Below are 16,164 nucleotides of genomic sequence, written 5' to 3'. Positions count from 1 at the left end.
ATAGAAATGACAATGATATAATTTCTTTTTTGAAAGTATGAATCTTTAGCTTTAAAACGCTGTATTGTAATATTTTCAAAACTTTTTGTTGCAAAGATATGTTTTTAAAAAAAGTGGATTTTTAGATGCCCAAAAATACCTCATATTCTTCATGTTACATAATTATACTTTTTAAAAGGAATGATTTTGCCAAATTTTATTTTTAAAATGTGACTATTTAGCTTTAAAACGCCGTATTTGGAAGTTCTTAAAGTTTTTTGTTGCAAAAATATGATTTTTTGAAGGAAAAGTGGATTTTTGACCAATTTCTCATTTTCCTATATAACTTCACAATAAATTATTTTTTGGCAATGCCCATTGTGCAGTCACACTCCTGAGATTCTGAACTTTCATTTTAAAAAAATTGTAGAAAAATATTGATTGTAATCAAAGTTATAGCTTCTCAAAGTTGAAAAAGACCCAGACCTGAAAATGTGTTTCCGTATTTTACAGGATCGGTGTGTTTAAGGGTTAACAGAGATGAGATAACCACATTCAAAGACAAGGTCGATGCGATCATAAACTACTTAAAACCTAACACGGTATCAAAATTACTTAGATTTCTTGGGTTAGTTAACTTTTACCATAGGTTTATTAAAAACGCAGCTTCCTTTCAGGCTCCTTTTCATGCATTCAGGAGCGGAACCACTAAACAAGATAGATGTTCTATTACATAGACTCCCGAAGCGAAACACGCTTTTGAAGAAGCAAAGTAGCAACTTTCAAACGCATCCTTGTTAGCACATCCCAGCGAGGAATCATCGTTAATTCTATGCAATAACGCATCGGAAACGGCAATTGGAGCAGCTTTACAACAAGTAAAAGAAAGTAGATACATATCTCTCGGATTTTACTCTCTAAAATTATCCGACGCGCAAAAGAAATACAGTACATATAATTGCAAACTCTACGCGATTTACAGTGGCGTCAAGTTTTTCCGTCACATGTGAGAAGGGCACGATTGCGTAATAGCTATCGATCACAAACCGTTAACATACGCGTTTGATCAAAAAGCTAACAAAGCGTCACCGCGTCAATTACGTCATCTCTATTTTATCAGACAATTCTCCACAAAGATCACACACCTTCCTGGAATAGAGAATGCCGCCACGGGTGCTCTTTTACGCATCCAAACTATTAGCATGCCAATAATAATCTCCACAGAAGAGATAGCCGATGCACAAACCAACGATGAAGAGTTCCATTCCTTGCTGCTATCTAGCCTAAAATTACGTCTAGACGACAACAAACGCACAATCTTCTACAATGTTTTCGGAGAAGATATTCGTCCGTACATCCCTGCCTCTCTCCGACGAAAAATCTTCGACGTGAGTTATGGTCTCTTTCACTCAAGAGTACGTGCCACTAGACAACTCATCACTTGCAGATTCATATGGTCCAGCATCAACAAAGATATTACTAATTGGGTAAAAACTTGCTTAGCATGTCAACGCGCTAAACTTCAACGGTATGATCACAATGTTCCAGAACACATCAAGATGCCAGACACAAGGTTCTATCACGTTGATATAATAGGTCCGTTACCTGTATCTCAGGGATACAGATACTGCCATTAATTGATTCACCCCATGGCCAGAAGCTATACCCGATGTTTGATATCTCAGCCGATACCATTGCAACGACATTTTATTCATCCTGGGTCGCACGATTTGGATTACCAGCCGTCATCATTCTAACAGGGGTTCACAATTTGAATCTACGCTATTTCAAACGCTGAAATTTCAAAACTGCTAGAAGCAACTAAAAGAAGAACAAGGCCGTACCATCTATCTTCGAATGGCATAATCAAGCGTTTTCACCGTTTATTAAAAGCAGCTATCCGTTCGCACGCAAACGGGGTAAAAATCCTGCAGACAGTACTTCTCGTCTTACGAGCTAGTCTCAAGGAAGACATCAAAATTAGCAGCCGAATTGGTCTATGGAACTCCACTCCGGTTATCCTCAGAATTCTTCACGGACAAAGATCCATCACCGAATTCGTAAATTTTCGTGGAACTTGCGGCAACACATGCGCAAAGTACGCGCTAGCCCATCAGTATATCAAGTCTAAAGCTTTCGCTTTCAAAGACTTGTATTCGTGCTCACATGTTTTTGTCCGGGTAAATGCAGTCAAGAAACCATTAGACCAGCCGTACAAAGGACCGTACAAAGTTTCTCTACAAACGTATCTCAGATTACGTTTTCAAAATCAACATCAAAGAAGAACCACCCACATAGCACGTAATATTTCTGTGATATCACAGAATCATTGCAATATCACAGAAATATTACATATTATTGTGAAATATCACAGAAATATTACTGTGATATTACACAGTGATAATGACATTGAAATATTCCACTGATATCACAGAAATATCACAGAAATATTACTGTGATATTACACAGTGATAATAACATTAAAATATTCCAATGATATCATTGCAATATATTGTTGCAATATTTAATTCCAAAGAACAAGGTAATGTCAAATGACGTTTTTATTATGTCTTATTAATGCAACGTCACTATCTCTTTGATTAATTTCGATATTTTTAGTATCCTTAATATTCTTGGTAATTTCGGTATCCTATAGAAGAAATCAAGTTACAAATAAAATAATTATGTCTTTGCCCTTTCGTGGAATAAAAGTGAAAGTTAAGAAAAAAAATTAAGTAACTTTATTATTAGTTTAGATATTTACTTAGTTTATCCCTTAAACTGTATATATGTATAAACTATAATGTACGTTCTTCTATGTAATCTATCAATTTAATTATTGCTTTACAACTCGATCAATAATGATTTTATTAAAAAATTACAGAAAAACCTTTGTATTTGTCTTATTGCCATTTATAATTTTTACAGGAGCACAAAAATCGATTTTAATTTTAAAAAGTTTTTATCATAAGGTATTTAAAAAAAAAATGTTTACAAAAAGTTTTGTTAATACACATTTAATATTCACTTGGCAATAAATATTTCAAAGTATATTTAGAAGTTTTTGAAAAAAATATACATTTTTATGTCGTTTAATATTTACTGCTCGGTACATTATTTTGTGAAATAATTTATTCATTAATTTTGATTAGACTATTAAACACTATAGTAAAAGGTTTTTCAAGTTTTTTAAAATATAAAATTTCCAACAAATTTTTCTTTAGATTTCATTTTTTTTCAACTCTATTAAAAAATATGATTATATATATTCTATCATTAATTAGGTATTTTATAATGTTCAATAATTATATGTATGTATATAATGTTGCGGCTCCGGTCACCGACCGTCACAACATACGACGAAACAAGTGAGCGCATGCACAGCCGCTATGCGATCCCGCCGTGTGTATAAGACTCCACGCAAACAAGTGAGTGCTGGCACCGCCGCTAGGTGGCCGCGCCGCTGGAGACCTTCTCGTGAGTCAAGTGCAGCCACAGGTGTTATATCTAGATGCCACTGCGGCCGACCGAGCTGACTCACCACGACTCACTAGCTCACACTTCAGTGAGATTTTAAAGAAAATCGTTGCTTGCTGTAATTTGGAAACGAATACTCGTTCTAATTTTTTTCCCAATGTGACGTCCCTTGAAAAAAAGGTTGATAAACTTGTTTTAATGAACTGATTTTTGATCAGTAACGGATTATATTTTGTCAGTTAACTGATAAAACATCATCAGTTACTGATCAGTAATCAGTTTATTGAAACAAGTTTATCAACTTTTTTTTCAAGGGGTACGTGTGGAACGCTGTTTTATATTTTTACATGTAAATAAAATTTTATATTTTTACATGTAAATAATATTTTGTATTGTTATTTAATCTTGAACATAAATTAAAATTATAATTCAAATTGAATCTTTTTTAACAAAAATGAAAAAGGATACAAGAGATTTTTTTTTGTAAATTAAACATTTATTACGTTTACATTATTGTATTGTTTTAATAAATATAATTATTTTTTTCTATGTCTAATATATATTACATATAACAATATAAAAATAATATTAAGAATAACAATAAAAATAAAATAAAGTAAAATAATTTATTTATTTAATTTCTTGCAATATTATTTAAATATCACATAAACATCACAGAAATATTTTGAAATATGACAGTAATATTACTATGAAATATCACAGTAATATTACAGTGATGCGTTTTCGCGGACATTTTGATATTACTGTGATATCACAGTAATATTTTGTGATATTTCTGCAATATTTCATTTGTAATATTGCAATGTAAAAATGATATTGCTGTGATATCACTGCAATATTACGTGCTATGTGGGCATCAACCATCTCCACGGAACGCTTAAAGCCGGCGTACAGTCGTGTTTATTATAGTTGCGACACTTTTTTTCGATAGTTTTTGGAATGTAGACTTGCTCATCGAGCGGCAAACGTAATTGTTTCTTACTTGTGGATCCAACCAATTACGTTCGCCGCTCGATGAGCAATTCTGCATTCCAAAAACCATCGAAAAAAAAGTGTCGCAACTGTAACGAACACGATTGTACTACGAGATATTACCGACGGAGCCTGACGTGCTCCACACGCAGTCACCTGCAGTACCGACTACTTCATCAACTTTAAAAACCTAGGGCGGGATTCATAGACGTTGCTTAAACTCTATCTTGAGATAGTCTTCGCCAAGGTCAGCTTAATGTCCAAAACTTGAGAACGTCCTATATGCACAGTTGAGTCTTGAATAATTTAGTTTTAGCTTAAGACAGTCTTCATAAAGTTTGTGCTCAAGCACTAAAATTTTAGAAATGTTCGGAATTCCCTAGAAAATGCTATAGTATATGCATACGTAAAGGAGATCCGTGTACACATACATACATTATATCAGTGCATTTCTCGGATTTTAATAAAAAGTAAGTTAATATATTATGTAAATTGAAAATAGAATAAATATTGAAAGAAATTATAACATTGAAGTGTAATATTACTATAATATTTATGATATAAATCTTAAACTTATTTAAATAGAGAAAACTAACCTTATCTAAATTTCATTGTAAATATTCTTTGCCTTTATATTCTTTTTTATATTATATTTTTAAAAGATAATTTTGTTTAGAAAGATAATGTTTAGTAAGAGAGCTGTATATTCCGATTTGGAAAAGCAAATATTCCTTGAGATTTTAAAAAAGTACAAACACGTAATTGAGGCTAAAGGTACAAATTCTTCTACATTGAAAGAAAAGTCAGAAGCTTGGTTGTTAATTATGACGGAGTACAATGATTCTTCCTTAATTTCTACTAAAGTATGAAATGTAGTTTTTCTTATTTTTATATCAATTTTATAAATTCTTTTTAGTATAGGCAATATTTTATATTATAGAGAGACGTGCAACAATTGAGAAAGTATTGGTCTAATTTAAAACAACAAAGTAAAAACATATTGACTACTGAAAGACAATCAAGGTTTCTCACAGGAGGAGGACCACAACAAAATATTGACGAAGTTGATCCTAATGTTTTAGACATTGTCCCTGATTTAATGACAACAGCACCAACTATTTCTTCAAGTAATTTTTCTACAAAAGAGTCTACAGGTATTTACATAAACTATTCTGAAATAATATATATATATATTTTTTTTTCTTTAATTAATAAGAAACAAGCAATTGCTTACATTTCTTTTTGAGCACGGAATTTTGCTAATTTGACTCTTTCTTCTACTTCCTTTTTTTCTAAGACCAACTTTTCCACCGTAATTTTATTGATAAACTCTTCTCTTTTTTTCTTGAGTTTACATATCTCCATTTCGTGATTAATTTTTATATCTGCTAATTCCATTTCTTTTTCATAGACTATATATATATATATATGTGTGTGTGTGTGTGTGTGTGTGTGTGTGTGTGTGTGTGTGTATAACTTTTTTAATTAAAAGAATAATGTTTAATAAAATTAATAATAAATTTGAATATTTTAGATCGACAAAGAGAAGTTTTAAAAGCCATTAAGCAAAATTCTTTAACAAGAATTGATCACATTTCTAATAGAGAACATTGGGAAAAACAAAAAAAGGCTTATCATCCAATACATCATCTAATCAATCAATATCTGATAATAGTAGGTTAAATAAATTTAAACTAATAAAGTTATTTTAGTAATTGTATTAATGAAATAATTATTGTTAATATATTTTTTATTTTTTTTTTTTTAGTAAGTGAGAATGTAAGTGACACTGTAATAATTGATTTTGAGATGGACGATGCTGTTCCAATAGAAAAAACTTTTAGTAATGACTGTGGTGAGAAAATACCAAATATTATTCAAAATAAAAAGCTGTTTGTTGTTATTGGAACAGATGTACATATTATGAAAATCATGTTTAGATACATATATTGAAAATGAAAATACAGATTTATTAGAAGATATTAAGAAAAACAAACGTGCAAATGTCAATAAATCATGTCTCAATTCAAAGAAGCAAAAAACGGAAAGAATGACATTAGTCTATGAAAAAGAAATGAAATTAGCAGATATAAAAATTAATCACGAAATAGAGATATGTAAACTCAAGAAAGAAAGAGAAGAGTTTATCAATAAAATTACTGTGGAAAGGTTAATCTTAGAAAAAAAGGAAGTAGAAGAAAGAGTCAAATTAGCAAAATTCCGTGCTCAAAAAGAAATGTAAGCAATTGCTTGTTTTTTATTAATTAATCAAAATATATTTTATTTTGCATTATATTTTCAAACATTTTTTTAATTTTAGGGGAGACCATTATTATATCTCTAGGCCACAATAAGTTTTATACAAGTTATATAAAGTAATAATAAGATATATGCAGTTAAATATTTAAGATATATGTTAATAAGTTAAATATTTTTATATAACAAGTTGAAACGTGATTATTAATTTATGTGTTAGCTATACATATGAGATAAAAAAGTATTATTTTTTGTTTCATTTATTCGTTTATTTTAGGTTATTATAAAAGTTTCTATTTGTATTTTGTGACAAAGTTTAAGACTGATAATACTAGTAAATGTACAGTCAAAGGAATAATTATTTTCTTTCATATGTTATAAGCATCGTATATTATATGTATATTGTTAACAAGTGCCTAATATAAAAATAAAAGTGTAATGAAATAATGAAATTAATGATTTACTTTTACATTTCTAAATCAATTTTTTTAAATATGTATTTGCTATTGGGATTTATTTAGAAATCATTGATAACAATTTTTAAATTTTGAATAATGCTCTCATAGTCATGATTAACGTTATCAAATCAATGCGTGTGTTTTAAAGTTTTGTAATAAAAACATTTAATATGAACTAATATAATTAGATTACAATATAAAAGTGTATGAATATGCAAAAGTAAAAACGATATGCGAGATGCGATTGATTCGCTTACAGTTTATCACAAACATGAATTTCATACAAGATATAGATTTTCAAAAGATTGCGTTATGTGTATGGATTATTACCTTTGGTTATAGTCGGTTTAATAAAGCTTGATATGCAAAGTCTTTCTGATAAACCAGTTATATTCAATTGCTTGTTTACATATATTTATTATTTTAAAACTTTAAATCATTATAATAGAATCAGTGAAATAATTCTCGAACTACGTTTTGCCTAATAATATAACCATCTCCAGGCTGCCAATGAGGTTCATTGTAATAGAGTTCCTCATTATTTTCAATTATTGCATTAGGCTCTGGTTCCTCTGGAAGAACATCTTTATAATATAATGATAAATTATGTAAAACTGCACAAGCTGATACGACTCCAATACAGGTTACAAGTTTTAAAGATAATCCTCTTGATAAACAAGGAAACCGTCTCTTCCATACTCCAAATGTTCTTTCAACGACCATTCGTGTTCTTGATTGAATTTCATTATATCTATAATAAAAACTTTAATAAATAAAGATAATTTTTTAGATCAATTTTTATAAAATTATTTTATGATTCCTAATAGGTTCTCATTACTAATATCATTAAAAAGACTTAAAAAAACTAAAAACTTTAAAATATATTAAATTATATTTTTCTGACCTCTGTTCTTCCTCGTTTTGTAGATTTCTAAATGGCGTTAAAAGAAATGTGAGAGCAGGATACCCAGAATCTCCAACCATCATTCCTGTCAATTCACGTTGTTGATACCGTATAAAAACTCGAGAATTTTATAAAATCCTACTATCGTGTTGGCTTCCTGGCCATTCTGGAATTAGGTCCAAAAATTCCATTCGTGGTCCTACAATAGCCTTATACAAAAAAATATACAATAAAAAAACAAAAATGAATTTAAATGACATGAACACAGTTTTCATTAATTTACCTGGACATTTAAGGAAAAATATCCCTTCCTATTTCTATAGATCTCGCCTACTCCTCCAAAGTTATTATGTAATAATCTTATATGAGTGCAATCTATTGCTGCGTCAATACAAGGAAGTCCAATAGCTCCATGTCCATATCCTAATTCTTTAAACAGTCTTCGATTTTCTTGTATAGCTGCTGGGTTTGTTATAAATTTGACATAAGTATTTAGATAAGATGCTAATATAGCAGTTACTCGAAATATAATTCTGCTAATTGTTGGTTGCGGTAATTTCATGAGATCGCCATTCACTTTCTATAAGTCATAAAACAAAGTATAATATAATTATTTATATTTCTTTTTAAGATTAAAGACGTGTAATATAGAGAACTTACTTGAAAACTGCTGGTAGCATAAAATCTTAAACAAATAAGCAATTGAATAACTGGTTCAATAGGAAGACCTCGCATATCAGGCTTTGTTAAACCATCTCTGATCAGAGGTAATAATCCATACATAACACACTCTTTTGAAAATCTATATCTTATGTGAAATTCATGTTCACGATAAGCAGTAAACGGATCAATTGCATCTCGCACATATCGTTTTTCACGTATTATATGAATATCATCTTCTTCATCAGAGGAGGAATCAGATGAAGCTTCAAACAAATTAATGTCAAATTGATCTAATATGTTAAATTCCATAGTTTATCTAAAATATTAAATAACCCGAAATTATTGTATGTATTTGCAACTAATCTATAAAATCTTAAATAATAATTATGTAAATAAATAATAAATAATAGTATCGCATATAAAATATTTATCTCAAATATTTAGTTTTACACATGATATTATTAATTTATATAACATACAGCACCACTTTTTTATTTAAGACCTAGCTTAAGTCCACAATTTACTGGACTCGGCTAAGACTTGCTCAAGATGTGGCACAAGCCATGATTGTGTATTTAATAATCTCAAGTCGTACTTGAGATTCGACTATGAAACTGGATTTGCTTCATTAAGCATGGTCTCAAGTTCTAGCTTTGAATTCATTCTTCAGCAATGTTTATGAATCGATCACAAGCTTAAGCATTAGCTTAAGCTCATCTTGAAACTCAAGAAACATCTATGAATCCCGCCCCTATTCTGGTTCAAGACTAAAAAAGACTATTCGTTTTAGTACGTGAAACACTAAACAGGAGAGTAGTATAGAGACTCTCTCCTACAGCGTTCTTATCCAAAGTCTCAGCCAATGAGAACGCACGGAATTCATTCCCGTAAAATAATTAGTTTTCGATCTCAGTAATTTTTAAGTTCAAGTTCCTATTAATCCGTTAAGCAACACGTTTCAACAAGCACAGTATTACATTATCTTTCTTCCTATATCCGTTGCCAAATAAAGAAGAATCTATATCTCTATATTATGTTAATCAACTCTATATTTATTCAATATCAATCTTTTGCTCATACATAATATAATTAGTAATCCTTTAAATCACAGAGCGCGCAAATGCGTTACGAACAGGACCAAATTACACGTTACAGGCCTCTGGTGAAAATTTTTCTCACAAGGGGATAGGCCTTTAAACCACAGAGCGCGCAAACGTGTTACGAACAGAACCGAATTACACGTTACAGGCTTCTAGTGAAAATTTTTCTCATTGTCAGATTTTTTTCGTATTATTTTTCAAAACATCCGTTTAATTTTTTATGAAACGTTATAAAATCTAAAAAGTTAAACAAGTACTTTTTAAAAATTTTAAATGAGAAATCTCAGAATATTTCAGAATTTACATGTATAACCCACGCAACACAAGGACGTCCTTTGGACGTCCAATGGACGTCGCGGTCGGATATGTCTTGACGTCCAGATGACATACCAATTGTGTCTTGTAGACGTCTAGGAAACGTCCTTCGGACGTACAATGTACCGCCTTCTGACGTCAAATGGACGTCATTAGGATGTCTCAGCAGGACATAAAAAGGACTTTTATGGACGTTGTTTGGACATTATTATATATTGCGCGATTAGGACTTTATTTAGTGAAAAATGATGTTTATTAGTAAAAGTAGTATTAACCCTGCCAAAAATGTGCGATTAAAACCGATTAAAAAAAAAAGTAATCCGAATCGATCGAGATTTTTGCACCGAAAATATGGTGTTAAGACAGATTGAAAATATTATAAAATCGTTATAAATGTTTAATTTACAAAAAAAATATTTCTTGTATCCTTTTCGTTAAAAAGAACTAAAAAAGATTAAATTTGAATTAAATATTTAATTTTTGTACAAGATTAAATAACAATACAAATTGTTATTTACACGTAAAAATTATAAAAATTTATGTGGAACAGCGTTCCACACACATTTGAAAAGACTGAGAGCGAGTATTCGTCTCGAGGTTACAACAAACAGCTACTAAAAGTCTTACTGAAGTTATGAGCTGGGGAGTCGGCCGCGGTGGCGCCTAGATATAACGCCGTGGCCGCATTCGACTCACGAGAAGATCTCTCGCGGCGTGGCCGCCTAGCGGTGGTGCCAGCACTCACTTGTTAAATTCATTTCAATCCAAAATTACAGGATTTCATAAATTATAATTAAATCGAATTTTAATATATACATGTATTTGATTCACAGAATCATGTAAACAGATATGATTCTGTAAATCAAATATATATACCTTGCTGCTAGATGTATAATTACTTTCTTTATATTTTAAGTTTACGTTCCAAAACGTTTTTTCCAAGAAAAATTTTACTTGATATAATATACGTTATTATTTATTTGATTTTGAGTAGGATTTTCCTCACAAATAAAATAGCCATTAAATAGCATATTAAATTAATCGTTATAGTATTATACATATGTATTAAATATTACATAATTTAATACATACACCATTTAAATATTATATATAATGAAATATTAAATATTAACGAATAATATATTTTATTAAAAAGCTATATACTGTATATTAAAACTTCTCATACTATCAAAATTTGTAGTTTATGTTTATATATGGTTAAATATATCTTTTGTTAAATATTTTTTAACACGAAAAATTATCTTTATAATTTTATAATTTATAAAATTCTTGTGTTATAATAATAATGATAATGATGATAATAATAAGAATACTCAACTTCGTTGACATGTATGTATATAGCGGACCTTTTCGGAACGTATCACCAATATCTGCTAGACATTTAAAGGACGTCCTTAGAACATCTTCAAAATGTCTAATTTAATGTAAAGAACAACGCAATTTTCGAATGCATATTTATTATGTATGTTGGAAACATGTTTAATATACATAATATGTTAAATATTACGAATCATCCCAAATATGTCCTGCGGATGTCCTAGAAACGTCATACTGCAGCTATGATAAACCAGGATGTCCTTCGGATGTCTTTGGAACGTCCTATGGACGTACGAGATACTAGGACATTACAAGGACTTTTGTGGACATGTATTGGACGTCCGGGGACGTCCATGTGTTTTATGGGAAGTTCTAAAAGAAGTAGATTTTTTAAGTATTTCTAATTGTATTTCCGAAAATTGTTCCAATTCGTATAAAAATTATAAGAAAAAACTATAACCAAAGATGTTTTCGGGAAAAATATAATAAAATATGAAAAATTTTTATAATTGTAAAATCGTTTTGAGAACCCGGGAAAAAAGAATTATATCTGTCAAGATATGATTATACCTGGTTTATTATATCTGGCCAGACATACAATTTGTCTCTATCTGACTAGATTTGAAAGATTTGTCCAGATATAATCAGATATGACCAGATATAATTATTTGATAAATTCAGATCTGCTGAGATATAATTAAAAACGGAAGGATAAATTATGAAGGAATGTAATAAAGGATGTAAAATGTTTTAAAATCATATAGTACATACATGTTTAATCTTTTTATTTTTCTGTTAATTTAGATAGAAATTTAATATTTTTGTGAAAAAAAAATATATATATAGGGTGATTCATGTCGCTCGCACCAACCGGCACGTACGTATTTCTCATAAAAAATTGAGTCAAAAATGTTAATAGCAAAATGTTAAAGGGTCAATAGTTTTTAAATGGTGAGCGTTTGAAAATATCCAACCACAGGGCTCGATGTTCGCGTCGTTAAAAGCAGCGCAATCAAACGGTCGGCCGGGTGTTTTAACGGATACCGTTAAACGGCACGGTGCCGAACTTCAAGTATTGTAAAGGTTCCACAAAATCTCTATTAACTTTTTGAGTTTAATTGACAAGAAGTAATGTCGATTGCAAATTTGTAAAAACATTATTTATATGAGTAAAATATGTGTAAAGATCCCCTTCAAGACACGTCCAAAAAGAATGTGGTTTACAAAATATCATGTTAGAATTGCAATGCTTCCTAAATGGACCAGACAGGTCAATTAAACACGAGAATCTCTGAACAACGTCAACATATTTGCAGAAACACAACAATTAATTCTGTTGTCATGGATCACAGATTGCATTGCGGTCTTGATTTTGATTTGGACAATGTACAAGTTCTTGATGTTGAGAAAAACACTTTCAAACGACTTACTTCAAAAATGTTACACATTAAACCTCAAAAAGAGCGCTTAAATTTACAAACAGATACAGACTTTTTCGATCATGCCTATTCCGCAATCTTAGACAAGTTATAATGATTTTGTGACCTCTCGTATACATATCGGCTATGATTTCTTTCTCACTTGTGTTTGTACCGTTGACGAGGAAACAGCGACTACCTCTGCGCTATTATTTATTGTATTTAATATATTTATTTGGTTGTATGTTCGACTTATAATGACGTTCACATTTAAAGATCTGTGTTTTTTATTATCTTACATATTTGACGTCAATTTAAAGGCCTTGATTTTGGCATTCACTGGTAAGGTGTTTGATAATCTTGTTTTACAACTTCCGATGATTCACCACTGCTCACTACAGATTACGACATGATCGTTCGTTTTGTCCATCTTAGTTGTCAACATAGATGGATCACTATTTTCAATTTTTGAACATGTGGAAGCGACGTGACGGTTTGTCAATTTCTTACTTTTAAGTCGGAGATAACATGAATAGTAGAAGTTCTTTTTCCTGTCAGTCAACGTGATCACTACTCTACACAGCTTTTAATACAACGTTAATTTTGAATTGTCGAAAATGACTTCAAGGAAGTCGAAACGCGTCTAATATTTGTATGCATATTTATGTACATATTATTATTATTGACGCACCAACTACCATGTTTGACTCGCACTTCTTACGTTATTCTCTAACTAAAATATGTGTATTTTTAAAATACATTTTATGTGTAAACAATAAATTAACAAATAAAATCAATATTATTTACATTATCCGATCAAGTAATACTAAAAACTGAGACTTCCGTTTCCGATAGTGTTTGAGATAGAGCTCGGAGTGTTAGTTAGAGAATAAGGTGGGTTTGATGAGTGAGTGGGTGAAGAGGAGGGAGTATATGGGTGACAGGAGCGAGGGGAGAGCGAGTGGAGTGCATGGGAGTAAAGGAAGGTGAAAAGAAGGAGAGAAGGGCTGAAAAAATTAAGAGGATGCTATAATGACGGGAATTACCGACACATTACAGTGTTCATTAATTTTCGAATTGGCTCTACAGATCACAAAATCCTTTTGCAGAATAAAAGTACGCACCAAAACAAAGTGCGAGCAGGTAAATTTTATGAAAAAATCGAACAAAAAGTTAAAAATTTATTTATTTTTGGCTCGTGGATCTGTCAACCAAGGTTAACTTTTGTCATTTACTAGCATTCTGTAGCTCGTATGTATGAAATAAGACCAAGCCGCACTTTAGAAAACTCTAACGAACAACACTGACTGTGTGTCATTCCAGTCAAAAATCTAACAAAAAAATTTAACATGTAAACAGCTGTACGTGTACAAATTTTGCTTAGCGCACGTAAACAATGCTAAGCAGAGCAGTGACTGTAGTTGATAGGTCTTTTCGCAGATGGCAAAATAATCGAAAAACAAAAACAGATCTATGCGTAGAACAACGAGCGATAGCCTAGGGTGTTTACGATAACTAATCGGATCTCGGATTGGATTGAACAATGGTACTCAACGTAGGTATAGAAAATTTCCCTAGGCTAATCGGATTGACGATTGCTGTCTCAAATGTAATCCGATTAATGACGAAAGCGTGGAGACCAAGAAGCATGCTTGAAAAGTAAATCTCTTTATTTTTTTAAATAATAACACAAAAAATCAAAGATAAAGTTAAAAAGGATGATTTGAATTTAGATTTATTCTAATTTGTTTTGTCTAAACACTGGATTTTGTTTAAATTTCTGTTTGTAAAAATTAATTAATCTATTCTAAAGTTTGTGGTTATATCGGAAACAAATCAAAATTAATAAAACAATTATTAATTATTAGGTACATATTAAAGCATATAATATTTCAAGCATATCATATAAAATTCCTGTTCATTATAAACTTAGTAAAAATAACTTTGAAATTATTTAACTACATTATACATTAATCAATATTAATTTATATGTTAAAAATCAATAATGTTTCTGAAAATGTTTTTTTTATTCTTTTCCAGATCGTAAATAAACTTCAACTTCAAGAATAAATAAAAATTACTGGAAAATGGATTGACATGAAAAGGGCATTATTGAACAATATCAATTTGTGCTAACTTAAAATTTGTAAAATCTGCTATTCTTTGTTAGTTGTTCATTAGAGAGTAATAATATAAGAACGGAATATACATAAATAAAATTAAAATAATTGTATGCATATATGATGCGTATATTCCATTTTTATATTATTACTCTCTAATAAACAACTAATAAAGAAAAGTAGATTTTAAGTTAGCACAAATTGATATTGTTCAATAATGCCCTCTTCATATAAATCCATTTTCCAGTAATTTTTATTTATTCTTGGAGTTGAAGTTTATTTACGATCTGGAAAAGAATAAAAAGAACATTTTTAGAAACATTATTGATTTTTAACATATAAATTAATATTGATTAATGTGTAATGTCGTTGAATGATTTCAAAGTTATTTTTACTAACAAGGAAACACAGGGAAGTGTCCGCCTCAGATTAAAACGAGTTTTTAATATGTTGTAGTACAAATAAAAATAAGGGACACGTATTTTTTTATACGTGCCCATACGCACTTTAAGGGGATGAAACACCCCTTTGAAAAAAATCGATTTTTTTCTTTCGAAGCGTATGCCGTCGAAACTATAAGAGATAGAAAAAAATGTTTTAAATGAAAGTTGAATGGCTCAAAGAGTAATTTATAACAGCGGAAAAAAAAATTTTTTTTTAAATTCTTTTTAATACTTTCTCCCACCATTAACCTATTTTTTTTTAATTTTTATTTTTTTTATAAGCAAAATAAAGCTTATTTTATTACGAATTCAACGGTATATGATAAAGTTACGATACAACATTCCCATTTTCCAAAAATAATTAAAAACCTCTCTATACGCACCCGTCCGCGCGTTTGTGCGCTACGGAAGTGACTCCCTCCGATTTCGACGTGCCTTTAATATGTTGTACAGATTAAAATAAGGGACACGTATTTTTACACGTGTCTTAATACACTTTTAAGGATGAAACACCCCTTTGAAGAAAATTGGGTTTTTTCTTTTGAAGCGTGTATCGTCGAAACTATAAGAGATAAAGAAAAATGTTTTCAATGAAAGTTGAATGCATGTTTTTTTCGCATAAGATGACAAAAACATTTAGAGGACAGTCTGTGTCTAACATGAAAACGCAGACATTGAAAAAAACATTTACTACAAAATA

The 16,164-nt window shown here is 30.3% G+C and overlaps 2 protein-coding genes across 4 annotated transcripts; one reads left to right on the top strand and one right to left on the bottom strand.

The window, feature by feature from the left end:
* The first annotated feature begins 5,117 nt into the window (after nt 1–5,117).
* LOC120357806 lies at nt 5,118–6,861 on the top strand. 3 transcript variants are annotated; one of them, XM_039449368.1, is made up of 4 exons: nt 5,118–5,312; nt 5,390–5,603; nt 5,984–6,123; nt 6,218–6,636. In XM_039449368.1, the coding sequence occupies exons 1-4, from the start codon at nt 5,133–5,135 to the stop codon at nt 6,218–6,220; spliced, it is 537 nt and encodes a 178-aa protein (XP_039305302.1). In that variant the 5' UTR covers nt 5,118–5,132; the 3' UTR covers nt 6,221–6,636. The 3 variants fall into 3 exon arrangements, with proteins under 3 accessions (XP_039305302.1, XP_039305303.1, XP_039305301.1); XM_039449369.1 differs by lacking the exons at nt 5,984–6,123; nt 6,218–6,636 and adding an exon at nt 6,770–6,861; XM_039449367.1 differs by lacking the exon at nt 6,218–6,636 and having other exon boundaries at nt 5,984–6,184.
* A 678-nt stretch (nt 6,862–7,539) lies between these two features.
* Nucleotides 7,540–9,059, bottom strand: LOC105204284 (putative nuclease HARBI1). The gene is made up of 4 exons (XM_039449243.1): nt 8,728–9,059; nt 8,351–8,647; nt 8,068–8,192; nt 7,540–7,914 (listed from the first exon to the last, which is right to left on the bottom strand). The coding sequence occupies exons 1-4, from the start codon at nt 9,037–9,039 to the stop codon at nt 7,614–7,616; spliced, it is 1,035 nt and encodes a 344-aa protein (XP_039305177.1). The 5' UTR covers nt 9,040–9,059; the 3' UTR covers nt 7,540–7,613.
* Nucleotides 9,060–16,164: the final 7,105 nt, after the last annotated feature.

This window comes from Solenopsis invicta, chromosome 5, assembly GCF_016802725.1.
Source record: "Solenopsis invicta isolate M01_SB chromosome 5, UNIL_Sinv_3.0, whole genome shotgun sequence".
Classification (NCBI taxonomy): Eukaryota; Metazoa; Arthropoda; class Insecta; order Hymenoptera; family Formicidae; genus Solenopsis; species Solenopsis invicta.
Note: the sequence above shows the minus strand (reverse complement) of the source record. Positions and strands in the feature narration are given on the sequence as shown.